The 27,119-nt window shown below is 43.6% G+C and overlaps 1 protein-coding gene and 1 pseudogene across 1 annotated transcript in view; both read right to left on the reverse strand.

The window, feature by feature from the left end:
* Window positions 1–9,566, reverse strand: part of LOC115799930 (disco-interacting protein 2 homolog C-like) — an 11,714-nt gene extending 2,148 nt beyond the window's left edge. Inside the window, exons 1-11 of the mRNA XM_030757216.1 lie at window positions 9,498–9,566; window positions 9,088–9,168; window positions 7,934–8,057; window positions 7,718–7,839; window positions 7,434–7,545; window positions 5,947–6,056; window positions 5,488–5,618; window positions 3,896–4,064; window positions 1,718–1,888; window positions 824–885; window positions 694–751 (exon numbers count right to left, since the gene is read on the reverse strand). Of these exons, the coding sequence (XP_030613076.1) occupies window positions 694–751; window positions 824–885; window positions 1,718–1,888; window positions 3,896–4,064; window positions 5,488–5,618; window positions 5,947–6,056; window positions 7,434–7,545; window positions 7,718–7,839; window positions 7,934–7,988 (990 nt within the window). The 5' untranslated portion in view covers window positions 7,989–8,057; window positions 9,088–9,168; window positions 9,498–9,566. The remainder of the gene's footprint in view (window positions 1–693; window positions 752–823; window positions 886–1,717; window positions 1,889–3,895; window positions 4,065–5,487; window positions 5,619–5,946; window positions 6,057–7,433; window positions 7,546–7,717; window positions 7,840–7,933; window positions 8,058–9,087; window positions 9,169–9,497) is intronic.
* Window positions 9,567–14,978: 5,412 nt separating this feature from the next.
* LOC115799243 (disco-interacting protein 2 homolog C-like) overlaps window positions 14,979–27,119 on the reverse strand; it is a 55,486-nt pseudogene continuing 43,345 nt past the window's right edge.

Below are 27,119 nucleotides of genomic sequence, written 5' to 3' on the forward strand. Positions count from 1 at the left end.
GGTGCAGACGTGAACTGCGTGGCGTGATAGTCGGCGCAAGTGAGAATAAAACCAGGAAGCAGGAACTTAAAGTTCAGGCCGTGGCCACTTTGGTGACTGTAGTTCCTCCTCTAAGCTAACAGAGGAGAGCTACTGAGGCAGCTGACACATACTTCAGGCCTTCACACAAATCTCTGCACAGCCTGTTGGAGGCAGAGAGTTGGGGAAAGCTCAGGAAATAAAAACTGTTTGATACATACATTTTTTTCCTGGGGTATGTTTAAGTCCTCATCCTCCTCACAGAGACCTGAATCCTAATATAAACCCTGTAAAAGTTTTCAGGTCTGCAGCTGCACTAATGGACAAGCCAACGTGTTTGACAGCTATCTAACGGCCGACTCTCCTCCCACACACCCGCCGACAGAGAGGGAGGATGAAGATTTGAAGGCTCGTCATGGACTCAAACCTGCTGCCTGCTTTGACTCACTCAGTGTGGGAGGACACGCAGTGAAGAGCACAAAACAGTCCTGGAACGTGCTGTCATTCAATCTACGTCTTCATCTCTGTGAGTCTTATTGATTCACTGTCAGCTGCTCAGTATCAGTTCATGTTTTACCTAAAATTTCATGAATCGCCTCGAAATTAACTTCGGTGGCGTTTGATCTGCTGTGAAACCACGTGTAAATTTTAATGTAGAAATATTAATACGCTCACCTTGCCAGACTCCATCAAGGGCAGACTGTGAGGAGAACCTCTCTCCACTAATCGAACCCTGGAAGAAACATGTTGCTGTCAAACGTTTCACAGTAAAGAGAGGCGAAATGTGGCTGACAGGTTATCGTACCTGTCGTGACGCAGTGCTCTCATGTCCACGTACACAGTAGTAGGGTCTGGTCCTGAAGTGCCCTGCAGCCAATCACAGAGCAAGTGGTCAGAAAGTGGAGGAGGAGCTGGTGGACCCCTTTGGACGAACTCAAACTGTAAGCCAGTGGCTTTGTGAAGAGCACAGCGGCAGCAGAATAACCTATTGTGTTTTTATTAATAGTCAAGTTCCACACAGAAGAGCCCTGCCCTGACCTGGGGTTCAACCAGGACGCTGCTGCTGTCAGAGAGCAGTGCCACACGTGAGCCACCGCGGTGCAAAAACAAAGGGATCAGTGCCGAAACAAGAGGAGGGAAGGGAAGGCACAGGAAAGAAGGCACAAACAGACTCCTGCATATGAGTATACAGAGGACACAAATCCAGGAAGTTTCTAAAGGAAGCCACAAAGAAGAGCAGGTCACAGATGGGGGTAAATATCATGATTTATGGTTACAAGTTTTAATTTTGTTTTAACGTGCAAGAATATCAGGACAAAAGCTCCCAAACACTGAGAAAGGGAGTGCTGGTTCAGCAGATTTCCTGCCAACAAAGTGTGTTTGTCATGATCAGGCTTCACTTTCTGATTCCTTATTATTATATGCTCAATGGTGCACTTACTTTACTGAACAATGTGATCAGCAGTGTCAGATATTTGTTTAGGAAAAGTGGATCCTCGTCCAAGTTTTCTTACTTTTGGACCAGAATCAGTCAGTGGGAACGTCCCTGACCTGATGATAAAAATGCAAAGATTTTAAGCTGCAGAATATTCTCAGGATAAAAGCTTCCAGTAGCAAAGCTCCATTATTAATCTACCATGTCTTGTGATAACAGCATGTACAGTACAGCCTGCAGGAGCTGCTGCTTTAGAGTTCTTACCTGCAGGCAAATGGCCAGGTTGACTCTGCAGCCAAAGGCCGTGCTGACAGAGCGCGGGTGAAGGCCGAGGTCTTTGAAGAGCTTGGAGAAAGAGTGTGTGAGCGCCATCCTGGGCCTCTCCTCTGCCACCACCACACAGGCCCGAACCCGGGACAGATCCAGACCCCGAGCCTGCCAAAGAGATGGGGGGAAAAAAATTCTAACCACACAGAGTACAAGTGTGGACAGCTGGAATGAGAAAAAACAGCCTGCCTCTGTTACTTTGTTAGTTCAGCAGAATAATAACAACCCTCGAATCTCTTCTTCTGTAGGTGTTGCATTAAAAAAGTCCAAAAGCATGAAGTTGGTTTCATCTCAGCTGTAAACGAGACCAGAAAAACGTGCTTTCTTTCTACTTTTCTCTCAGCATTTAATGCTCAGTCTCCATGGAGACTTAAAGACAGATAGTCACTAAAATTAACTCTGTGGCTTCCATCCGTGACCAATCAGAGGCGTCTGCAACTCCAGCTCTCAGATGTGTCCTCGGGCTCAGCAGATGGAGACAGAGTTTATTACGGCTGAGCCAGAGGAGAGGATGAGTGAAGCAGTGTCACTCACATGGACTCAGAGGGTTTATCTGATGTTTCAATTTAGAGTTCACTCCACCTGTAATTATGTTGCTTTGGCACAAATCTTGATGAAACTTCAGACTGTGGCCGGTGGGTTTTAGAACACTGGAAATGTAGCTCAGCGATGACTCAACTTTAGAGGGAGGTGAGGCCAAAATGCTGTTTCCCAGAGATAAAAGTTACCTACTTATTTTGAAAGTTAACCACCTTATCTGGTACTTCCTGTCTAATGACCCATCACTGTTACTGCGACACAGACTCACATCCCACATTCAGGCAGACCATAAGCAGCTATCCTGGAGATCACTCGGTGACAGTGGTCCTTGTTCTGCTCTGGAGATCTGCTGAAACCTGAGGGCTACTTCAACCAGGACCTACAGCAGGTGGAAAGCTTGTTCATATGGCACTGAGCTCACAGAGGCTGCTGCACAGAGACTGCTGCTAACAGGGTTGGCTGGTTGGTGTGCACATGCTCCCATCAACAGGCATTTATGCTTTGTGTCTTACTGAGCCCTCAAAGCAATTCACACTACAACCCACACTCACCTTTTCACACAGCACTTTATTCTCTGCTCTTAGGCCCTTTATCTACTTTACATTCACACCTACAGCCAGTTCAGACCACCAATTAACCTAACATGTATTTCATATTTCTATTTCATGATTCCTGCTAAAATCAGCAAGTGTATTATGTTCATCAACAGCATCTCTGTCTCTATGCACAGATTTCCATGCCTGCACTGTTGCTGTCTTCTTAATTCTAAACCAGAGTTTAATTTGACTCTTCCTCAGCAGACCAGCCTGCAGGGTTTGCAGGAGTAGAGCCACTCAGCTCAACAAAAGCCTGAAACAGTAAGTTTGGCCTTTTCTTTCTGGTAACCATGGGCCATCATCCACAGTTATTATGTCAGGGTGTCTGGATTATAAGGGTGAGGACCCAAAGACAGAACAAAGGAATGACTGTTCTACTGTCGTGTCTCTAGCGGTCCGTGGGTACAATCAAGGCTTACGGGGGAAACAGGACTATTTATACACAGAGGGCTGATTAAGGAATGACCAACAGAAAGGAATCAGTACAATCAGGGGGAGACCAGACCATGACTTATTCATGGGAACTTATCTTTTGCACACAAAGTAAACAAAACGCTGGAACACATCGTATCCCATGCAGAGATATGTGTGTGTGCTGGATGTAAAACATGGCTTCAAAATATTCTCTCAGTCCGTGGCCACTGCCAGGCTGTCATTTTTCATGTTGGACTTTTTTTTTAAACTTAACAAAGAATTAAATCCAATAAAACACGATGTATTATTGGCATAACATCTTCTTTTGACACCAGCAGTCTGAACTGAGTTTTGGGAGTTTTTCTACCATCAGGCTCTAAGTTTGGCTTTTATTCTGACTTCTTATTTTTCCTGCACCACCAGCTTTTTTCCCCTCAATCGAAGGACTGCTTACAGCTCAGTTTTCTGCATCTGCAGCTTCCTGGAAAACCTCTCGGGTTTGAAAAAGGTCTAAATACGTAAACAGACAGAACCTGAAACAGACAGTGTCAGTGTCGCTGCTGACCTTGAGCGCCTCGGTCTGCAGGCCGAGTCCTTTGGTGCAGAGCTCCATGACGCTGTAGGAGCAGAAGGTGTCTCGCACCCTCAGCTGGCTGACGGCCAGCAGCCACAGCGCTGGGTTGGACTCCAGCTCCACCGGAGGGATCAGGATGGACTGGTGTCCAGAATACACACTGCAGACAACACAAAGGTATATTTACTGCATGTGTCAGCCACCAACTCACAATAATAAGACAGAAGTTATGTTAAATGTTTACAAACAGCAATGTCAGAAGACAGATGAAGATCTGGTTATGTACTGAAATGATTTGGACAATAAAACATTTATTCACTGTACAATCTGTCACACATATGATTAAAATTTATTTCCCAGACAGTGAAAACCACAGGGCTGTATCTCATAACCATCTGATGTAAATGTGAGTTAGCGTTTTACCGTCACCGGGGAGGACAAGAAATCTACAGCCGATATCTGCTCGTGACAGAATTTATGAGCCGAGAGTTTGAAGGTAAGCAGACGTGCAGAGATTTAAACTTTTAAAGACGGCCGCAGATCTTTAAACATTAATATTACAAATGCAAATCACTGTTTGTAACAGAAGTAGGTTGGGGAATTTTGTGACTTTATTTGAGTGTAACCAAACCTTCCATGATAAAAGGATATTTTCCTTTCCACCTTTTAGTGAAAATACATCAATAAACACTTAAATAAATCCCTCATCAGCTTACAACTACATTACAGTGTGTTATAAATAATTTCTCTCTTGTTATTTACGACCTCTCCTAAAAACACGAGTGTCTCTGTAAAATAGATAGATAGATAGAATGCCTTTATTGTCATTATACAGGATGTACAATGAGATTGGAGGGCCACTCCTGTTCAGTGCAATGTAAATGTAAATGAAAACATAATTCAAAGATCTGCAGATACTTTAAACCTCTTATTTAACTGAACACAGTATAGATATGATATTACATGTTCATAAATGAAAGAGCTCGCTTATCAACAACAGTTAGATGCCTTCATTGTCAAGTTTAATCATTCTGGGGCTTAAACAGATTTCATGAAATTATTGGATCTTTTCTTCAAATTAAGCTGTAGAAAACTGACATCTGTAAATTTAAGCTAAAAAAAAGCCTTAACTCTATATATATATATATATATATATATATATATATATATATATATATATATATATATATATATATATATATATAGAGGCTATATTAAAGTTGAGTTTTATATATATATAATCATTGCGATCTGTTTTGATTTCCTTTTCTGGAAACTGGCTGTGTCTCTGGTGTTATTCCATCCTTTGCGCAGCTTCACATCACGCCGACTGGATTCTGTGTCACTGAGTGACTTCCTGCATATACTAATATTTTGCAATTATGATGGTTAGACATTCTAAATTGGGTGGTTTGTGTATAATAATCTACTGAAGCTACATACAGTTCATATCTGTGCTGCTTTGATTTTGACCATCCATTCTTTAACACAATGAGAAGTGCAATATTAAAAGACTACAGAGTGATGAATGCATATTTAATGACGTGTAAGTGGGTGGAGACGCATTCGAGAGCTGCACCGACCTGCAGAGACACCAGAGGACGAAGCCGAGGCCGCAGTAGGGATCCAGACAGATGGCCACTTCCCTGGACGGATACAGCTCACACTGCAGCTTCACTGACCGACAGAAGGCTGCAACTGCATTATGGGACATCTGGAGAGGGAAGGGGAGGGAGACACACAACACACACAAAGAGACAAACAAGGAACAAGATAGGAAGATTCACAATTAATTTTAACTGAAATTTACTCTTAAAATGTCATTTTGTGGAAAGTGAGATAGTCTCAGTTGTGTGTGAGGACTAAGCTCTTGGACTGTGAACCAAATGTGCTTTCATTCTGCTTTCTGTTTACTCATTTTCCTGCTGCACTGATGGCTGAATTTCCCTCTGGAATGAGGAAAGTAATGACTAAAGGAGGAGGAAGAGGAGGGGAGTGGGCCCAGGCAACGGTGGTTTGGTGAGGATTAACGCTGAGCTGACCTGAACTCCGGCCAACATGCCGGTCGTCGACACGCTGAAGTCCAGATAGGCCAGGCCATCCGGGTTGGTGGGCTTATAGAGAGCTGGAGGCTTCTTCTTTGGCAGGTCATCTGCAGCACACACACAGACACAGACACACATATTTATTTCATTGCACTCAAGAGGACACATTTCAAACCTGACCTCCAGATGAACCCACAGAGCGTCTCCAGCAGCTTGAACAGGGACTAGAATATTCTGCTGCACCATGACAGACAGACTGCTTTAAAGCACGAGCGTGGTGATATTCTGGATTTGTCTGTCAACAAATCCCAGGGGAAGAGCAAACCAACAACAAACAGTGCTAACAAGCTGTGTGTGCACACATGCAGCCTGATGTATCCCCTCCTCCTCCCCATCTGGTAAAACACACCAATGAATATCACTGTAATACAGGGTGAGATGCTCCTTTATAATCAGGAGCACTCATGTTTATTTTCACTCAGTCCCACAGATCCTCACAAGTGCTCTAAATCTGTATTCATACTGGAAAAAAAACACAATGTGAACACACTGTGTTGTGCATGTGTGTGAGAAGTGACAGAGATAATGTATTAATCTGAATATGTGAGTTCTTTTGATAAGCATCTCTTTTTGGAGTCTTGGAATATGTTTGTTCCTGTAATATATTTCCTGCACCTTCAATATTCATATTTAGAATTTTCAATATTCACACTCATTCAACCAGTTTCTGACTGGCTGGACAATCGTTACCATTACAAGGAGAAAAAAAAACCTTCGGCACATGTATGAAACTTGAGGCCTGCAGCTCCAGCTGTTTGCAGACTTTATGGGGCCAACACAGGAGAACAAGAACGCTGCTGCAGGAGGCTGCTCGATCATAGCTAGCTTCAGTCAGTAATTATAATAGTACCATCAATGTAATATCATCATAGACTTAATAAACATCACGGAGTTAATGAACTTGCCTGAAGCATGCATTTTTAAAGAATATCTCCTTAAAAGGAGTGGTTCAAATGAATAAAGTAGGCTGGTTGCTGACACGGGGTTGTGCTGCTGGTCCTGCAGCCAGCAGGATGTCTGGGGGGCAAAAAGAGCTCCAGGCAGCAGCCAACTCTGAAAGGTTCAGTGTCTCTGGGTCTCGCAGAGTTGGAAGGCCTGCATAGTGGCCAGGGGACGAGGGACAGGGAGCAGAAACCTGTCAGCTGTCACATGATGCACAGAGTGGACTCTAAGTGATCCCAACATCACAGAAGCTCCAGGACACACCTAAGAAAACCATGAGAGTTTTACTTCTGGATATTTTAAGGATGATTCCTCCAGATCTTGTTCCTCACTTTTACTCTTTTGGCTCAAACTGAGCAACTTTCAGATTTTTGGGAAGGACAAAAGCAAAAGAAAATGCTGTGTTTGACAATATTTATATTAAATGAAAGCAGATGAGGTGAGATTGATTTCTCAGTGTAGCTAAGAGTGAAACACAGTACCAGTGTCCAGGACTGGTGGCCAGTTCCTGATGTCCACGGTGGCCGTGGCCTCTTTGGAGCGCAGCAGCTTACAGATGACAGCGGTGGTCATCACACAGGCCGAGTGACTCACCTGCACAGTTAGAAAGAGAAAGACAGAAGAAGAAATTAAGCTCCATTTGCTCCAGAGGGGATCAGAAGTCAGCTACAGCCATACCATACTGGGATTAGCTGGGATCAAGAGCTTGAACCCTGGAGGTCTGACTGAAAGAGAGACTGGTTTAACAGACAAATTAAGAACTGACCTCGACAATCATCTTAACTGTGGGCAGGGTGGTGGAGATGTTCTGAGGGTGAGGCGGTCGCACCGTGATGGGAACACAGCCGGCGTACAGGCAGCCATAAAAAGCTGCAATCAGGTCAATACCTGCAGCACAGAAAGAGAGAGAGAGAGGGGTATGAATGAAATCTCCAGGTGCTGTCATGTGAACAACAGGTGTAACATCTGTATTGCCCCTGACCTGGTGGGTATACCAGAGCGACGTGATCTCCTTCCTGCAGACCGCCTCTCTCCATCAGCAGAGCCGCCACTCGCTCCGCCCTCTTATGCAGCTGCAGACAGGTAAGAGAGCTGGACACAGCCCCCTGCAGAGGGTGAAACAGGGGGAAGGTGTGAGACATCAAGAAGTGCGTTCATGCAACCTACAAGGCTAAAGTGGCAGAAACTGCAGTTCCTCAAATGGCCACTTGAGGAGCTTTAATTGTTCAGTTATTTTGTTTGAAGCCTGTTTTTCACTTTGTACAATTAGCTCATAATCCCTCAGTGCTAAACCCATCAAATATGGACAGGACAGGACTGAACTTAAAACTGCTTAATTAGCAGGTGACTGAGATGTGTGTGGGTGGCAGTGGCTCAGTGGGTAGGTGCTCACCTCGCAACTGGAAGGTTGGCAAGACACTTAACCCACAGTGTGAATGTGGTTGGTGTTTGGTGGTGGTCGTAGGTGCGATTTGGCAGCCACGCTCCTGTCAGACTGTCCCAGGGCAGCTGTGGCTACAATAGTAGCTTACCATCACCAAGTATGATTGAGATGTGAACTAATAGTGCGTAGAATTGTAAAGCATCTTTGAGTACCTTGAAAAGCACTTTATAAGTCTAAGGCATTATTATTATTATTATAATTCAAAAACCCAAAATCTCAACCATGGCAGAAATAAACACGAAGCCTGGGAGAAAACAGAAAAACAAAACTAAACTGGGAAACACACAGCTACGAAGGGGGAACACTGACGACACCGCAACAAGGAACAGAGAAAAACTGAGGGCTTAAACACACACAAGGAAATCAGGGAGTGTGGAAACAATCAAAAAATCAAAACATAACCAAACCCCACAACAAAAATAAAGCCAAAACAAAACACACAGGGTCCAACAGACCCCGGACCATAACAGATGCCCAAAACTCTACAGGGGTAAACAGCAATTAACTTGTTAGAGTTTAAGTTGTTTGGTGCTGATTGTAATCCTGTCCTTGCTCTTAGAACCTTAAAATCACAGCGGTGCCATGACTGATCCACTGATCCTGGTTAGAAGATAAGCTGAGGCTCAGTTCAGACGCTGACTTCATGTCACATAATCTATGGAAGTTGTCAGTGGGTGTGGCTGTGCCGTTACCCGGGAGCTGAGCAGGGTGTAGAGGATGTGGTCCGGTGTGGTCTGAGCTCTCCACTGCAAAACTTCAGACAGGAACAGGAACTGAAACACAGAGCATCAACACTTCACTGAGATCTGATTTCAAACATTTCTTCTATAACAGGAAACACTCCTTTAAAAGTTCTGTAAGTCTTGCTGATCTCATTTTACTGCAAATACCAGCAGAGACGCATCAAACATGTTTATGAGGGGAATAAAACGATGGTTTCACCCATCATTTCAATTATTGTCACATCAGCATTTTAAGAGAAAACTGCAAAGCAGACGAGACATAAAATTCAGAGCCAATATCACAGAGACTGCAGAGCGTGTACAAAAGTCTCAAGTTTTTAACCATCAGGTGAACTCCACGTCACTGTGTGCTTACTCACCACTTACTGCTTTTTACTGCTGAGTCGCTGCCTTCTGTCCGGCACATTAAAGCAGTTTAATCAATATCACAGGCGGTGAAATTTCAAAGCAGGCTTAAAAAAAGAAGCTGCCTCTGAAGAGCACATTTATGGGCAGTTAAATGCTGCAGACTGACGTGAATGATGCCGGAATTTGTCCGAAAACGTAAGCGGCCTGTTCAGAAAGGTAATCAGTAAATAGGAAAAACAATCACTCAGTTCTGTAATTATTAACATATAAACAGATTTCATAAAAAAAGACACTGAATGAGGCTCAGTGGCTTTATTCACTGAATCAACCCAAACTCAAAATGCTGAGTGAGAACCAGGAATAAGAAATGCTAAAATCATGATAAAATTAAATCACTGATAATACCGTCACTTTCTGATTGGCATTATTGTGGTCAGGATGAAGTCATCTGACAGGTTTAGATGCATCTATGGAATCAATCTGAAAAACATAAGTGACAGCTTTCTCCAGTTATCGCACTCACAAGATTTTCAGAAACCTTGACCTCTGACCTTGAAGTCAAGGTCGCCGAGATTCAAACACACCCAGACATTTTTAGTATAGATGTATCTCTGGTGTGAGTTTGAACAGCCTAGGTCACATCGTTCTCAAGCTATCACCTGGTGGGGTTAGAACAATACCCCATGAGCCTTTTTAGGCTGAGGGGTAAAAATGTAACAACATAATAATGGCAATTTAATAAATTGATATTCTTTAAAAGCATGGGGGTTGGGTATCTACTCAGCCAAACACATGACAACATCCCGATGCATTTAGTCATGTAGATAGGACCAGGATGACCTGTTGAAGTTCAAACTGAGCACCAGAACGAGGAAGAAAGGTGAGGTAAGTGAGCGTGGCCACACAGGCTGGTCTGATATTTCAGAAACTGCTGATCTGCTGGGATTTTCCAGCACAACCATCTCTGGGGCTTACAGAGAACAATCCAGAAAAGAGAAAATATCCAGTGAGCGGCAGCTCTGAGAGAAGCTGCATCGTTGATGCCAGAGGTCAGAGGACAATGGCCACTCTGCTTCAATCTGATAGGAAGATAACAGTCGCTACAACCACGATATGCAGAAGAGCATCTCTGAACATCAAACCTTGAAGCAGAAGGGGTACAGCAGCAGCAGAAGATCACACCGGCTGCCACTCGTGTCAGCTAACAACAGGAAACTGAGACTAAAGTTCACTGATTGATTTCTGCTGCAACTTTCAGATGGTTGGGTCAGAACCGTGTATCAATGGTTAGGGCTGATGGTGGTGTAATGGTACCTTAGTACCACCTGAGCATCATTCAAACACACAGCCTGAGTAATGTTGCTGACCATGTCCATGCCTTCATGACCACAGTGTACCCACCTTCTGACAGCTGCTTCCAGCAGGATGATGGGCCATGAGACAAAGCTCAGATCATCTCAAACTGGTTTCTTTAACATGACAGTGAGTTAACTGCATCCTCAGTCACCAGATCTCAATCCAGTAGAGTGCCTTGATGTGGCAGAGTGGGAGACTCACATCATCAGACCTCCAGCAGCTGTGCGATTATATCATGTCAACATGATATCTGAGGAATTTTTCCAGCACCTTGTTGAATCTGTGCCATAAAGAAATATGGCAGCTGTGAAGACAAACGAGGGTCCAGCCTGGGAGCAGGGTGTACCTAATAAAGTGTCTATGAGTGCACGTGTCTACATATCTACTATGTAGATTAGTTTGGCAAATATTTATGGAGGTCTGAACAACTTCCCTGAGAGTTAACTGAGTCAGAAGTGAAGGTGAAGTCTTGACGTGTTATCATGAAAAATATTCTCTTTGATATGAAATGTTCTAGAAGCTGGAATCAAAGAATGTTTGAGGGTTTTGCTCGACTAAATTATTAATAGTTTATCAAAAGAGCTGCAGATGATTTTTTTTGTCTGATCATCTGATCTCATGTCCTGTTATCACAACAAAAAGCTTTTTGAACTTGGAGTGACCTTTTTTGGGCGATGCTTGTTTTTAAATCAAACTGTGATCTTCTTGAACTGAGTGATAAACCAACATCTCATTTTTTATTATTTATTATAAAATATGTTTTTGTCTCTCTCACCTGGTCATTGTCATCAGTCTGTCCCAAGTCTCTGCCGCTGGCCTGAGCGATTCTCTTCCCCGACACCAGATTTCCCACCATCACAGAGGCAGGTCCGATCTCTGCCACGCACAAACAGGATCAGCACATCAACAACAACTACCCTCACGGCTACAAGCTAAAAACCCACAGCAGACCCTCGCCCACCTGGCTGTTTCTGCCGCGGTTTGGGCAGGTTGGTGACGCAGGTGTGGGGGCACATGAGGACGTTGCAGGGGTGCAGCCCCCCCTCCAGGTACAGCTGCTTGATCTCTGACAGGTGGATGCCGCCCAGAGGAGTCTTGGGAAGCGTGTTGGCCGGAACCAGAGCCAGACAGAAGACACCCACCCCGTGGATGCTGTCTATGGCCTGAGAAAGAGTCAGGAGAGATTTTGGTCAGACTGTAGTTGGGACTGAATGTCCCCATGGAACATCCAAAGTGCAGGAAAAGCACCTGCAACACGCGGCTCATCCACTGGAAGCTATCCTCTTCCGTGGAGTCTGGTCTCTGCTCGGCCACCACCACGATCCTCTCATCTCTCAGCACCGTCACAGAGAACACGGCTATCCTGCAGGGACAGAGGACAGAGGCATCAGTCAGGACAGCCCCAAAACCACCAACCTGGATCAGGTGACTCCCACCTGAATTAAACACACTTTCACTAAAGAGCTTCAAGCTGTGGAAGCAGAGTTGGAGGCTGAGAGAGTTTCAGGCTCCTGTTGTGTCTACTGCACAAGCTTTTGATCTATTAATATATCTTATGTATCCACAATTTCTTTATTATTTTTGCTGTTTGTTTTCTATCATTTTCATTTTACTGTTTTATTGTTAATTTACTTTATAGAGATATTTTTGGCATATTTTTATTCTGCTTTTTAACTGACTCAGCTGCTTTATTTTTATTTATTCTATTTACTGAGCTCTTTTCCGGTAGAGCAGCTTTACTATCTTAAACTTTATTAAGCTATTCTGACTCGTTTATAGTCTATTTTTTCCATTCTGTTTTTATTAGTTGTCTTTACTGTTTAGGTTGTTATAACACAGTTATAAGCAGAGCTTATGCTATATTATCTGGAACATGTCCAGACTTGACAAATGTGTTTCCTTTTGTTTTCTCACACTGAGAGTGTGCGATGTCACATCAGAGGAGCACCGCGGGGATCTAAACACAGGTCGGATGAGTCAGAGTCACTGAGAAACTGACCTCCAGAGGTCATCGGTCTTTAGATGGAAGCTCCACTGCAGGTTGATGCAGGTAGGTTTCACTTTCTCTGTATATTTAATGTGGAGCTGCAGTGGACATTAACCGGGGTTCAGTGGTATGTGAGGGCAGTAAAGCACCATAAAGCAGAACTGCACACATCGAGTAACAACCACAGACAGAACAGTCACATCAAACAGATCGCACTTTTTTTCCTTGTTCATTGTCTACTTCTTTCCTTTCCCATTTCCTTCTTCCATCTTTGTCTCCTTCATTTTGTCCTTTTCTTTTCATGTGTCCTGTTTCTATCCTTGTAACCTTCTTGTTTCCTTATCTCCTTAATTTCCTCCTTCTCTTTGCACATGTTTGCATATTTTCTTCTCTTTCTTTCTCTGTCTTCTTCATTTCTTCCAGTAATAATGGGAGCAGAGCCTTCAGCTTTCAGGCGCCTCTTCTGTGGAACCAGCTCCCAGCTTGGATTCAGGACACAGACACCCTCTCTAAGATTAGGCTTAAAACTTTCCTTTATGATAAAGGTTATAGGTAGGGCTGGATCAGGTGACCCTGAACCATCCCTTAGTTATGCTGCTGGGGGGTTCCCATGATGCACTGAGTGTTTCTTTTCATTCACCTCTTTTTACTCTGTTTATACTCCACTCTCCATTTAATCATTAGTTATTATTAATCTCTGGCTCTCTTCACCAGCATGTCTTTTGTCCTGTCTCTCTCCCCTCACCCCCAACCGGTCACAGCAGATGGCTGCCCCTCCCTGAGCCTGGTTCTGCTGGAGGTTTCTTCCTGTTAAAAGGGAGTTTTCCCTGCTCACTGGGGATTGTTTTGACTGTTGGATTTTCTCTGTATTATTTTAGGGTCTTTACCTACAATATAAAGCACCTCGAGGTGCTTTGTTGTGATTTGGCGCTATATAAATAAAATTGAACTGAATTAAAAACAGAAGCAGAACTAAAGGCACACCTTTATGTGAAATATAAATGTTAAACTATCTCCTGATGAACTTTCAGCTTTTCTTCGTCATGTTTCTGCAGCTGCTTCGTCTCCGAGTACAAACTTTAAATAGCTCCGAGACACGTCATCAGAGGCTGTCGGGTAAAAGATGAATTTCCTCCTCGGTGGCCGTGGACACAATTAAACTTCACTCTATTACTGTTTCTGGATTCATCCACTATTGCTCTACTTTATTAGATTTATTATGAGCGGCGGCATTGCTCATTTATCAGCGTGACAGCCCGCGCACCGATGTCGGACATCTGGCTGGTTTTCAACTGCTGTCGATGAGAACGATGATAAAAATGATTCACTGGTGGTCGAGTCACGTGATGTGAGAAATGTGAGATATGTAACTGCAATATCACAGGTTCAAATCCAGCCAGAGGAATTTAGTCTTTGTGTTTCTCCTTTTAACTTCAGTCTTTTAAAACTTGTGAAACTCTAAAACAGCGTGCTGTCTCTTCAGGGTTTATTGTTGCAGAAAACAAACTGCTTTCCATCTCTTACTGCGTGCTGTCAGAATTTATATGCAGATGCCTAAAACAGTGGAACACCTCTGACCTGAATGCTGAATTAAAACACATGTGCACACATGTGTTTTGGGGTTTATGCTTTTACTAAACTGGTGGAAGTGCTGTGATGTGACAACATTGTGTAGTTATAATAAACTGCACATTAAACCTTTGTACATTATGAAGATATAGATATATATGGTGTGAGAATCAGTAACCATAACTATGAGAAGCTGAGCTCTCATAGACTGCTGGAAACCTCCGATTACTGTCAGGAGCAGTTCTAATTAGCTTGATATTGTGTGTTGTTGTTGTTGTGAAGGGTGGATCTGCCTGATAAACATGCTCAATCATAAGGGCCCACCCAAAGCACACACTGATTTATCATCTATTTGACTCAAAGTGGTCATAATTTAGTAAATTACAAACATGTTGTATTCAATAAGACTTGAAACTAGTGATGGAGACATAAACTCATCAGGAAAGTGTCTTCTGAGGTCACAGATTAAATGAGAAACAGTTTAATCAATTAGAAACTTTTCTGCTTTCACTTTTCAGACCTACTTCCATCATTTATACACAGTCTACTGTGACGTTCCCCACCCACACCCACCTCACCCTTACCTGCCCCTGTAGACAAATTTCATTGGCTCCACTGCGAGCGCAGTGGCAACGATGTCATCTGCATTGTGCCTCCGCCCGCTCACCATGATGAGCCCGTCCATCTTGCCGGTGATGAAGACGAGGCCGCCGGGGCCGATGAAGCCCAGCAGGCCGGTCCGCACGAAGGCATACTCGCTGATCAGCCCCCCGCTGGAGCTCACCGGGTAAACCTGCAGAGGACATTACAGATATTCTTTAATTTGGGACGTTCATACTGGTAACATCAAGCTGCTCATCAATTATTGCGTTTAAAAAACTTGCAGCCGCTCCCTTATTCCCACAGTGGATGGATCCACACGTTTGGCTTGGCACAGATTTTACCCCAGATGCCCTTCCTGACACTAGATCATAGCCCCTGAGGGGTGTCTCCTCTCAGCCTCAAACCGGGGGATCGTTCACATATAAGGCAAATGTGTTAACCACTACACTACAGGCTACAATTAGTGGCAGACTTGTGATTAATAAGTAATTACTGTAAAAAGAAACCTCACCAATCACGTGTCAGTGTTTGGGTGCGTGCCACCTCACCTCGAAGGTGTTCTTGGTCATGCCCGTCAGACCGTAGTACGATGTCCCCGTGGCGATGGAGCAGACGCAGAGCTCACCAATCTCATCAGTCGGACAGAGCTGGGGGACGCCTTCCGGCTTGACCACGCATACCAGGCCTGGGAGGGCGAGAGACATGGAGGGAAACAGAGGGTTAACAGCCCTGAAATTTCTCTGGTGTCTTTTAAAAAGAAAAAGTTATTTATGGCGTGAGGAGGAACATTATTCACTCCAAACACACCTGTTTATGAGAGTCTCATTTCTCAGCGCTAAACTCTGAGCTTAAAGTAGGTTGTCCCAACCCGAGAATGACGTCTGCGTCTGTCTGTGTCGCACCAAAGCCAGGTGACTGATGTAAATGGGGTAAAGACTGGATATGTAGAGCAGGTAACTGGTGACAATGTATTTTTTTCTGTAATATATCTTTTTAGACTTTGCTGCAACATGACAGAGAAACGGAGACAGGAAAGCTAGGAGACAGACCAGGGGGACAACATTAGCCTCAAGGAGGATTTGCTCCTTTGTTTGGCTTCCTTTGTGGTGCAGCAGGTGTAGTTCCTGTGGTGAGCGCTGGGTAGGTGTGGCAGTGAGGTTTGATTAGCTGTGGCAGCCAGACATTTCTGCACAGCAGCCACAATAAGCCACATTAATACTACAGAAAAGGTCCCAAATGGCCACCTCTGTCTCATCAGCAGCTCTGCAAGGTTCAAAAAGATCTGAAACAGACGGCATGTTGAGCTACTTTAGACCGATGAGATGGGACCTTTTTATGAATTTAGCAGAATTTTTTAGTTTGCAGCTCAAAAAACACATTTGAGTGTGTACTGGCTCTTCAATCAGACTAATCTGCAGTAAAACTAATCAGCGACAAGAGTTTTATTTTAATCCATCTGCTGTGAAATGGAACAAACAAATAATGCCACTGGTGTCTGTGGACTGTTCATTAAGACCCAAACAGATGACGTTTGGTCCTAAAAGCTTTTTTAATGTTCTGCGTTACCTTGTTAAACTGTGTGTGGGCTTCACCCAGGAGAGGAGAACTCGGCTGATTAGAACAGATTACAGGCTTTACAGCAGCACTGAAAACTCTCCGGAGTTCAAAGCTTTCAATAATGTAAGCAGAACAAGAGTTAACTCGCTCCGTGGTGAGCAGGGAGAGAGGAAGGGCTCAAAGACTGGACACCGATGAAACAGAGAAACTGGGTCTTAAACTAATTTTACGATTTAATGAACTTGAGCTGCAGCAGATGGAAAACTAGAAGGGACAAAAAGCATAATCTGAAAAGTTGAAATCAATCATATGCTTTCTCCTCATGCTGGTATATTTTGCTTGAAATGCACATTTTAACTACAAACCCTCACAGTATCCAGTCTTATGCATTATGAACTAAGGGTTTAATCCTGTGAGGCCTCGGTCATCACTGGCCATCACTGGCCCTAATCCTAAAAACAATACATCACTTTTGTTTGTTTAAATGGGTCCTTAATGTTTGGGAATCCGGGGAACAAAGAATGAATCATTCTAGCTGAGTAGGTTAGGGTTAGAGTCTAACAGCGCTGTACCTCCGGGTGTGACCGTCCCCACATCCTGCACGGTGAGCACCGACAGCCGCTCCTCCGTGTCAACCCTGACCACTCCATAGGTCAGACCCTGCATGGACAGGATACCTCGGCCCGGAGGCTGGCTGCTGTCCTCCACCGGCCTAAACGAACAACCCCACACACACACACACACACACACACACACAAACAGCAGTGACACAACAGCATCATCTGTGCAAACTGACAGACTCCTGCGCTGCAGTGCAGTACTGCATCTTGAGCAGCATTTCTTTATATTTTGCTTCCACGCTTTTCCTCGGATAGCGGCTGCTTTTTCACTCATTCTTCACTGGAATATTTCTTTTGTTGAGTCACTTTTCACTGACCTTTGGATTATTTAAGCATAAAAACTCAAGGGATGAAGCAGTGTTGTATCTACACATAAAGACTACGCAGCAATTTAAACTGTATCTTTAGGCACTTTAGCAGCTGTGTTGCATAAACACATAATTTGTTCCCATTTCTTCAGTTGAATCAGACAGTTTGACAGTTTTTTGCACCAACACAGTGAAAACTGGGCATATCCACCCAAACTGAAGGTGCCTTTAAATGTGTATTTAAGACATTTTAAGACTTCTTAAGGAGCTGCAGACTCCCTGCTGTATCCCACTGGTTTGTGATTGATATAACTGGTTGGACAGTTGGATCCACTCAGGATTACTTCCTCTGACAAGACTTCTGCTACAAAGAGAATAAACTAGATCGTTTTATGTGAATTTTTCTACTTGTGCTACAGTCTGTGTGTGTGTGTTTGCACAGGTGTATGCATGTATATTTGCATAATCAGTGCATGTAAAATAGGGCTGGGAGCTTACGTGTTTACGTACCTCCTGATGGCCACCGTCAGGGCCTCGGGGGAGCTGGCGCAGGGACAGATGACCTCGCCTCTCAGCCCTTTAGTCTGAAAGACGTTGAGGAAGGCGTCGCAGGAGGAGATGGACCCTGACGGACAGGAACGGTAACAAAGTGTCAGAACTGCTTCTGTTCAGGTGTCGAGCTCCTTTCACACAAACTCCTGACGTGTGTGCAGAATTTAAGCAGCCGTTGTGCGAGTGGTTTTTAATCAGATACACTGGATCCCTGAATGCGATTAAAAAACACTCAAAGGAGCTTTCTGTACCGACGGTTTCAAATGTTTTAGGCCAGTAATCAGATTAACCTTTTTATGACCATCTTTCCGGGCAGCTGCTGGACTCTCATTAATGCAGGTAATCCATAACAGTTAGAAACATGCTGTTTTTATTGGGGGGGTGTAATTTGACTTCATCTCAGCCCACTTAGCCTAACTGTACATGTCACCATGTCAGGTTTCCTCTCTCTGATTAAAAGCATTTGTACAGAACATTTAAAAATGGATCACGTGTTGTGTGTAGAGAAGCAGCTGGGCTGCATGCACGCTTCTGTTTGGTCTCCAAAATGTAGCCATATTTTGGGGGGAATTCTTGGAAGTGTTCAATCGCATTTTGAAAGAGATAAATTTGCTAATTTTATGTGTATCACACTGAAATGAGAAACTCTGGGAGTCTTGATGTTTTCAAGTACACATCACAAACTAACTCTCTAATGTCAGAGCACACCTGAACCCCAGCACACAGCGCCTGCTCAGAATCAGAGGTATGACCTGAAAATCTCGCCTGATGGCAAATATGATGCAACATCAAGCAAGTTTCAAGTCAATGCAGAAATAAGAGCTTCCTGTGGTAACTGCTAAGCAAGTTATTCAGTTAATGAACTAAAAGATGGAAACACTCAGTGTGGATGACAAAATAACAGCATGAAACCTTCCTGGTTTCACGCTGCTGTATTTTTGTCTCCGTTAAGGCTGAAAACCTTTTAATGTACCAATTGTGTGTAGTTGGACACATCCTGCTCTATTCCTGTAAAGCGACCCAGTTTCCTGAAATCCCAGGAGAGTTTCCTTCTTCTCGTTTCCCTGACAGCCTCTATCTCAAATGCACCTCGCTAAACTCCCCCGTTAGTGAAAGAGCTCGGCTGCGAAGGCTGAGCGCGACCTTACAGGGGTTTGAACCGTCGGCCACCAGCAGCATTCCGCAGCGAGCTCAAGTTGATGTCCTTCTGGTCTTTGTGGGCCACCAGAGCCCAGTGCATGTCTCTGGACTTCACACAGGACACCTTGGCTGCAGGAGGAAACAGGACACACAGAGAGCAAAATCAGAAATCAATTGACAAGCAGGTAAATGGAGGGAACTGATTAAGCTGAGTGACAGGTAGGTGTGTGTGTGTCTGACCTTTGTACTGGCACACTTTCTGGATCCACGACAGAGGGTTGACCTTCATCAGTGAGTAGGGCACGCTGATCACATGCATCATGTTCATCACACTCTGAACACAGAAGAAGATACTTGGCTTCATATTAACGTCCGTGGAATAAAGATTTATTATTTGATGATGACAGCAGACAATGGACAGGAAGCTGGGGAGTGTAGGGTGACAGTCCGGGGTATAATCGACCAGGTGAGCTATGAAGATATGTCTGAATTAGCTGAGATAATATGTATAATCCCTTCTGAGATGCTTCAGTGTTTCCCACACACTGACTTCACTCGGGCAGGCTGCCAGCGATATCAAAGTCCCGGCTAAGTGACTCATTTTACAATTCTTTAATCTGTCTGTACGAAAACAGTCTCTGTGCTCAGGTTAGGCTTGTTCTCTTGCTCTTATTTTGAAGGCTCAGTCGCTGCTAAGCAGCTTCCTCTAACCCCTCCCCCTCATGTTTTCTAATGTGCCGGCCATCCATATCATTCAGGAGCTTCCTTGGAACAAAAAAAGGATCTTGTCCTGCTGCTGGACTAAACCTGAGTCCACCTTCTTGGACTGCAGCAGTTCTGACTGTGGCACAGAGAACAAGGACTACCACTGCAGTCAGAGATGCTGGATTTCCTCAGAAGCTGCAGGAGATTCCTTTGCTTTTGGGAAGAAACTAGGAATAGTGCACCTGTGCACTGCTGCAGGAAGGACTCACAGCACCCAGAGGACTGACAGTCCAGAAGTGCTAACAGAACTCAGCACACCAGCGTCAACATGTTTAACCTGTGTCCTGTCAGCGGGGGCAGAGCCATAAATCTCTTTCTAATAAGATAAATATCATTCCTTTTCCTGTTCAAGGCAACTTTTTAACCAATCAACATTCTACCAATGCACGGGGTCAGTGATGTCACACACTGCTGACCTTTTTCTCTCTTTCTCTCTATGGTCCTTCTTTCAGCAGAGCCAGAGCGCTCCACAAAGTCCTTAAATTACACCCAAACTCCAATTTGCAGCTTTCTCTGAACTCTATCACATGATTTCATTTTCCATCCTTCCTTCTTTCTAATTTATTCTTCTGAATTGTTATTGTGTGGTTCATAATTTTATTTGTCTGGTAATTATTTCTAATTTCCATGAATTCAAACAATTGTTTTTTCTGTGCATTTTGCTCAATTGTTTTGTTTTGATCTATCAAATGATTTGATTTAATAAAGTGTAAAAAACAACATTAAAAACAAACTTATTTATTTATTTTATCAACCTTGAAATATAGCTCTTCTTCCAGATGGAAGAGCTATACTGTCAATAATTTTATAATAACAGATTTATTTATCTTAAAAATGCATTGTTTTGGTTTAGATACATGCTCATGCCAGAAAAAGGTTAACAATGACATTATAATCAAGTTAAACTTCAAATGTCTGTAATACAGTTCTAAACTGTAACACGTTTGTTATAAGAGCTTATAAAATACTTATAAGATCTAATAGTAATAAACATGTTTATACTGCTATTAACACTTTAGCCTGTGTATTAATAAAGGTTCTGTATACATCATGAAGATTAATCGCTTGAAAATTAAAAAATAGTGACAATTAAAGAGCAGCAGTCTGAAGAGTAAAGGTCAAAGTGATGAGATATCTCCCAGCTTAAAACAACAGGAAATTAGGGCCATGATCTCTGACCTCTTACAGTCAGAGCTTACCGTCAGTATGCCATGCCACAGGCCCACGTCCTTCTTGAAGTCTAAGACGTTCACTATGGTTTCAGCTGCAGGCAGAGGTGGGAGAGAAGAGGGTTAAATTACTTAATTACATCTAGAGACTGAGCTGTGTGTGTCTGTGTGTGTGTGTGTGTGTGCGTGCGTGCGTGCGTGCGTGTGTGTGTGTGTGTGTGCATGCGCGCGTGCGTGCTTACCCTCGGTGTAGCTGCAGGACTGGGTGAGAGCCTGGCAGTGTGTGAGCAGAGCGATCCTCGTCACAGTGACTCCCAGCACACTGCCGTCCTTACAGGTTTTATACTGGGAGGAAAACAGCAGATGGATCATTGAAAGCAGAGCAGGGGGGGGAGCTCAGTGACAGACTCAGCCCTGTTGTACCTGCCGTTCAGTATACAAAGCCATAATCTCACTTTAACTGTCAATGAATATCTTCAAGACTCTCTCATTAATTGTCGACTAAATGTAAACAGATTATTATTAAAGAGAAATGTGAATTTTTCATTCATGTTTTTAGTTAACTGAATTTCAGATAATGGTGAAAAATGTTGGCTGGCTTTTATAACATTTTAAAAATGTTATAAAATATCATATGCTCATATTTGACAAGCTGGAGGTGCACTTTATGGCTTTTTGGCCTAGATTCGCAGACTGATGCCACTTGTATGTCTGCAGCTGGAGCAGGTCACATTAATGTTTCATCTATAACCTGTTTTCTCACATTTATTATTGATTTAATGTAAAGCATGTTGAAGAAATGCTACAGACACAGCACTTCCATCACAGGCTGTCTCTAAAAGATGGCCTCAGAAGAAAGGTGAGCATTTAAAATGTGCTGCAGTGCCTGAAACCTGCATTCTTTCTTCTGACCAGCAGGGGGCGAGCCCTCTGAGGATCACTTCTACATAGACGTCTGTATGAAAATGACCAATTCTCCCTCAGTCTCTGACCTCAGTAATCACTTCAAGCCTTATGAATGTGAATTATGGTCACATTTAAACAAAGCAGCGTATACTTCAGAAAAGACTTTCGCTGCCTGATCAGCGAGCAGTGGCCTTCATTTTCATTGATCATCATGTCCAGTGTGTTAGATCTTAAAGCAGATTCTTGAAAACACAATTTTTGTCGATCATAAACATCAAAAAAATGATCCCAGCTGCATTTGAATGAATTAAAGTTGTGGGCAGTTTGTTTGTTTTCCCTACAAAAACCACATTTTTTTGTAGCTCCACAGTTTCCCCGTCAGTTGGTTACAGTCCTTTGATGCTCTCTCAGTGGGTCCCAACGACTGCCACTTATATATACACTCAACAGACACTTTAATAGGTGCACCTGTTTAAGGGCTGGGTGGACACAAATTCATTACAACCAAGGTACAACCAAGCATCTCTGAATGCACAACACATTTGAAGCAGATGGGCTACAGCACCGGGCCCACTCCTTTGGAGCTAAGAACAAGAAACTAAGGCTGCAATTCGTACTGGCTCACCAAAATTAAACAACAGAAGACTTCCTGATCTAATATAAACAACATGAAAGCCTTTTATGAACAGCTCAGGCTGGCTGTAAAGGTCAGGGTGATATCGTCATGTCATATTTTGGCCCCCTCGGGACCAGCTGAGCATCATTTGAACACCACATCCTGCCTGAGTGCTGTTGCTGACCCTGCCTTTGTGACCACAGTATAACCATCACTGATGATGGCTGCTTCCAGCAGGATCACACATCGCATCATAAATCCAGTTTCTTTACTACTCCAGTTCACTCAGGTGACCTCCTGTACTGGATCTCAATCCAACAGAGCACCTTTGGGACATATTGGTAGATTCCCATCATGAACTGTGTGATGCTGTCATGCTGATATGGACCAACATCTCCGAGGAATGTTTCCAGCACCTTGATGAATTTGAATTAAGGCAGTTCTGAAGGCAAAAGGGGGTCCAGTCTGGTACTGGTGAGGTGTACCTAATAAAGTGTCCAGCGAGCGTATATACAGTCTATATCAGGAACAGGAAGCAGTTAGTCTGTCTTTATCCAAAGGTGAGAAAAAAATCCAAGCTCACCCACCTTTAAAGTTCACGTGCTAAATTCCGATTTGCTGAAGCAGTGCAAATACTGATAATTGATATAAATGATATTTCTGAGTCTGCCACAGATCCCACATGAAAACACATCCCTCTAACAACTTCATATTTATTCTCTGACAGATACACATATGTAACAAAATATTTCTGAATATAAACATATACAGTATAATAAAACTAAACCTATGAGCATCAAGAGTAAACAACCAGCACAACAGGCCACAGTTGATTGTGTGTGTCTGTGTGTTAGCTCACCTCTATGTAAGCAGTGTCGTTATTTGCATCTTTGATGTGGGGGAACCAATCTCTGGGAGGTTTGGACAGATGCTTCGACTCTGTTACGAACCACAGCAGCTTCGGCCACCCTGAGGGGAAAACACAATTACTGAGGAGACTGTCGTGATGATGATCTTTGCTGTTGTGTTCTTGGTTTTGTTTAGCCCTAACCCTCCTCCTGATTCCCCCTTCCCACAGCTGCAAACCACACTGGGAGCATTTAGCCTGCACGGGGTCTTTTATTTTGAAAACTTACTCGGTGCTCTATCTGTTCTCTGCGAATATTTATTCTGAGGGCTTTAAGCCAGTCTTAGTCAGATCATCTGTTTCATCACAGTTCTTATTACCACCTTCTTCTACACGGATTAGTCCTTTGTTCAGTTTTACCTTTCATGTATGCCAGGCAATCTGATTGGCCAGTTGCTGCAACAGTGACAGTGCTTCCACCAATCACAGAAGCAAACTGGTTTAACTGAGCCAGAGCCACTACTATTTTCACACCCAAGGAAGCTTGTTTAAGGCTGCTGAATGAAAGAGAATGCTCTCATTGGCACTGAAAACGGTGTAGGAAGGCGATGATAGTAGTGCAGCGAGTTTCACTCACATTTGTGACTGAAAATAAATGCATGCTGTTTGTAAAATATAGAAGCATTAAAAGATGATACAATTTAGCACAAAGGAGCTTTTATTTCTCTCAGCAAAGCTGCAGTTAGATGGTCGAGCTGCAGCGAGGAGGCAGCGAGGAGGACAGCAGCAGCTTTGTTTCTGTGATTAAAAAGCTGTGATGGTAAAATCAAGAAAGGTTAAACATGAAGAAAAACAAGCTTTGCAGCCGCTCCCATGCACCCCCGCTCTGTCTGATGCAGTTACAATGTAACTGAGTCCAAAATGAGCTAAAACAAAAGCTGTCTGCAGATAAACCAGCAGATTTATTATAAACATTATAAACCTAAGCCCCCCCCCCAAAAAAAAAGTATGGAGGGCACAAGGTGGGGGGCCTCAGACCATTTATTTTAAAGCTTTAGTTACTAATTACTTCATATAAAATACAAATCTGCTAATAAATGATCTTATTACAGATGAAGCTACTCAGCAGTTTATAAAGTTAAATTAGTTTTTTTCCAGGCCAGTGAAACTCAGTGTGCTCATTTTGAATCAACACCCTCGCTCGTCTCATTGTGCACACTAAGCAAGGCTACCCCCCCCCCCCCCCCATCACGCCTTTACAACTCAGCTATGATTGATGAGATTCCCTCTCACCTTTGAACTGTGGGATCTCTCCTGTTGCGCTCTTAGGAAGACCCTTATGGCAGGCATCACTGGTCAGCGCCACAGTAACGCCACAGCTGCCCAACAGGAATCCAATCTGCTGGCTGCCGGCATCCTGTTGGATGCCACGGAAATAATCAAACTAATTTAAAAAATAAAAGCTGATGCTTCCTGTTCAGATACTTAGCTAATGTTGCAGAGACATATGTTTCTAAAAGATTTCTACAAAAGCATTCAACATGTGCACATGCAGCGCTGCTGCTGCTGCTACTGCGCCGTTTCAGCAGACGAAACTTAAATTTTATGGAAAATCCTGCAGCACGAATGCAGGAGGGGGGAAGGAGTTCAACAGAGGCTACCAACATGCAGCAAAAGGCATTTTCTGCTAAGCAAGTAATCACTGTGTAACCATGCCAACCCCTATGCTGGCCACGATGCTGCAAAGACAAGCAGCTCCGTCTCAGAGTGAGCAGAGACTAAAGCAGAAACAAATACAATACAGGGTGGTGTATATTAAATATTGGCTTCCTCTCAGGGAGCTTCCTATCAAAGACTTCCAGCCTGCTGAAATCTGAAGGTGAAAGATCAGCAGTTGTAGGTGAGTTGATAACAGTGTTTCTCTTGCGATGGCAGGGCAGCAGGAGGGCAGCAGGAGGGCAGCAGGCGTGTTTTTCTGCTCCCTGTTCAGGATTATTTCCTCAGAAAAACTTGCTGCTGATAAACAGCTGCCGCTGAAGATCCAAAACATTTTATCAACTGTCTGAGGAATCGCTGAGGCCTCCACACAAACACGACTGAAATGAAACACAGCGGGAGTTTGGAGCTCCAGGGGGACGAGGTGAAATACAGATGTGGCCACAGCAGGTCTGTGAAAAATCTAATTACCTAACCTCCAGCAGGGAGAGTAATCCTGCACAGCGTCAGCAACAGATGCAGAGCTGCAACGATGGCTAAAGACAGGAATACAAGCAGTTTGATTTGCTGTGTTGTGAAGTACCTTACGACTTAGGGGCACCTCTATGGGAACAGGGACCACCTCCGCTAGCAGACAGCCATAAAAGGCCACCATGAAGGCCACTGGGTCATTGTTAGGAAACACCAACGCCACCTAGGAGGAAGAGGAGAAGACACCGTTGGGGTTCAGAGAATTGAAATCATTTCCAAGGCTCAGCAAAGCTTGTGGCTGAGAAACTAAGACACGGAGTGAAAAGCTCTTTTAGTTTCCAAGCAACGTGCACAAGTTCATCTAAAGTCACCACTGCATTTATTTCTATACTCAGTACAAGTGTGCTAGAATGGCTAATATACACCTCTCAGTATTTATTGGCTTTTCTCTGAGAGCCGGTGAGGAAATGATGACAGTCTCATGTTTGTGCACTGAAGGTGAATCTAGAGCCTGCAGACAATAATTAAAAAGATCATTATTTCCTACACTAAAATATGTCGGTGAGGATAACAGCACCAAGACTGTGCATGTGCATAATTCTTTAAATGTTCTAACAGTCATTAGGTTTCAGAACAAGCTGATCGGCTATTTGTTGACTTAAATGACAGATTTCAGTTGTTTTTCCCAGTGACAGGTAGGTTATAATGGGCTACTCCTGCCAGGAGGTGGCAGTACTGCACCTACAAGCTGTTTACCAACATTAAGCAACCAAAATAGAAGAACACAGCTAGCTAACTACCAGATGATGTATCATGACAGCGATATATGTCAAACACTCTGTTTGGAACGCCTTCAAAAAGGCGACGCCCAGTGTGAAGCTGGCACCTCACAAGTGTGCTACAACTATCTGAGAGCAGTCTGGGGTGGAGGGCGATCTTCAGAGAGTAACTGAATAGTTCTAAGACTGCAGCACAGACCGGATCAGCCATCAGAGAGAACGACACTTGTTAAGTGCGTCCGGCATTGGAATCAGCTGATCCTCCTGCACTGTGGCTGTTATCCTGTCTGAACTGAGACTGTGCTCCAGTTTAGAATAAAACTGCTTTTAATAAAAACGCTTCAGAAAATCGTTCCTACTGTTCTCTATCAACCTTTACAGCACGTCTGCTTACTGTCTGAGCACACCTGTCTGAGCACAGCTGTCAGGAGTCCACACGTTTCTGTATTAGACCTCGTTGCTCTTGGATTTATAGCGGACACATCATTTATTCCTGACATTTGCTCAGGACACAGCTGAGCCAGGACATTTTGCACAATATCAAATTTGACTTTTAATGGTGTTTTTATTGTAGATTATATTATTTTATTCTTTATCCTGCTGCTGTAACATTGTAATTTCCCTGGTTTATCTAATTAATTAATGGGACACACAGTCCAGTTTGATCTCAGG

The sequence above is a fragment of the Archocentrus centrarchus genome, chromosome 20, assembly GCF_007364275.1.
Source record: "Archocentrus centrarchus isolate MPI-CPG fArcCen1 chromosome 20, fArcCen1, whole genome shotgun sequence".
Classification (NCBI taxonomy): Eukaryota; Metazoa; Chordata; class Actinopteri; order Cichliformes; family Cichlidae; genus Archocentrus; species Archocentrus centrarchus.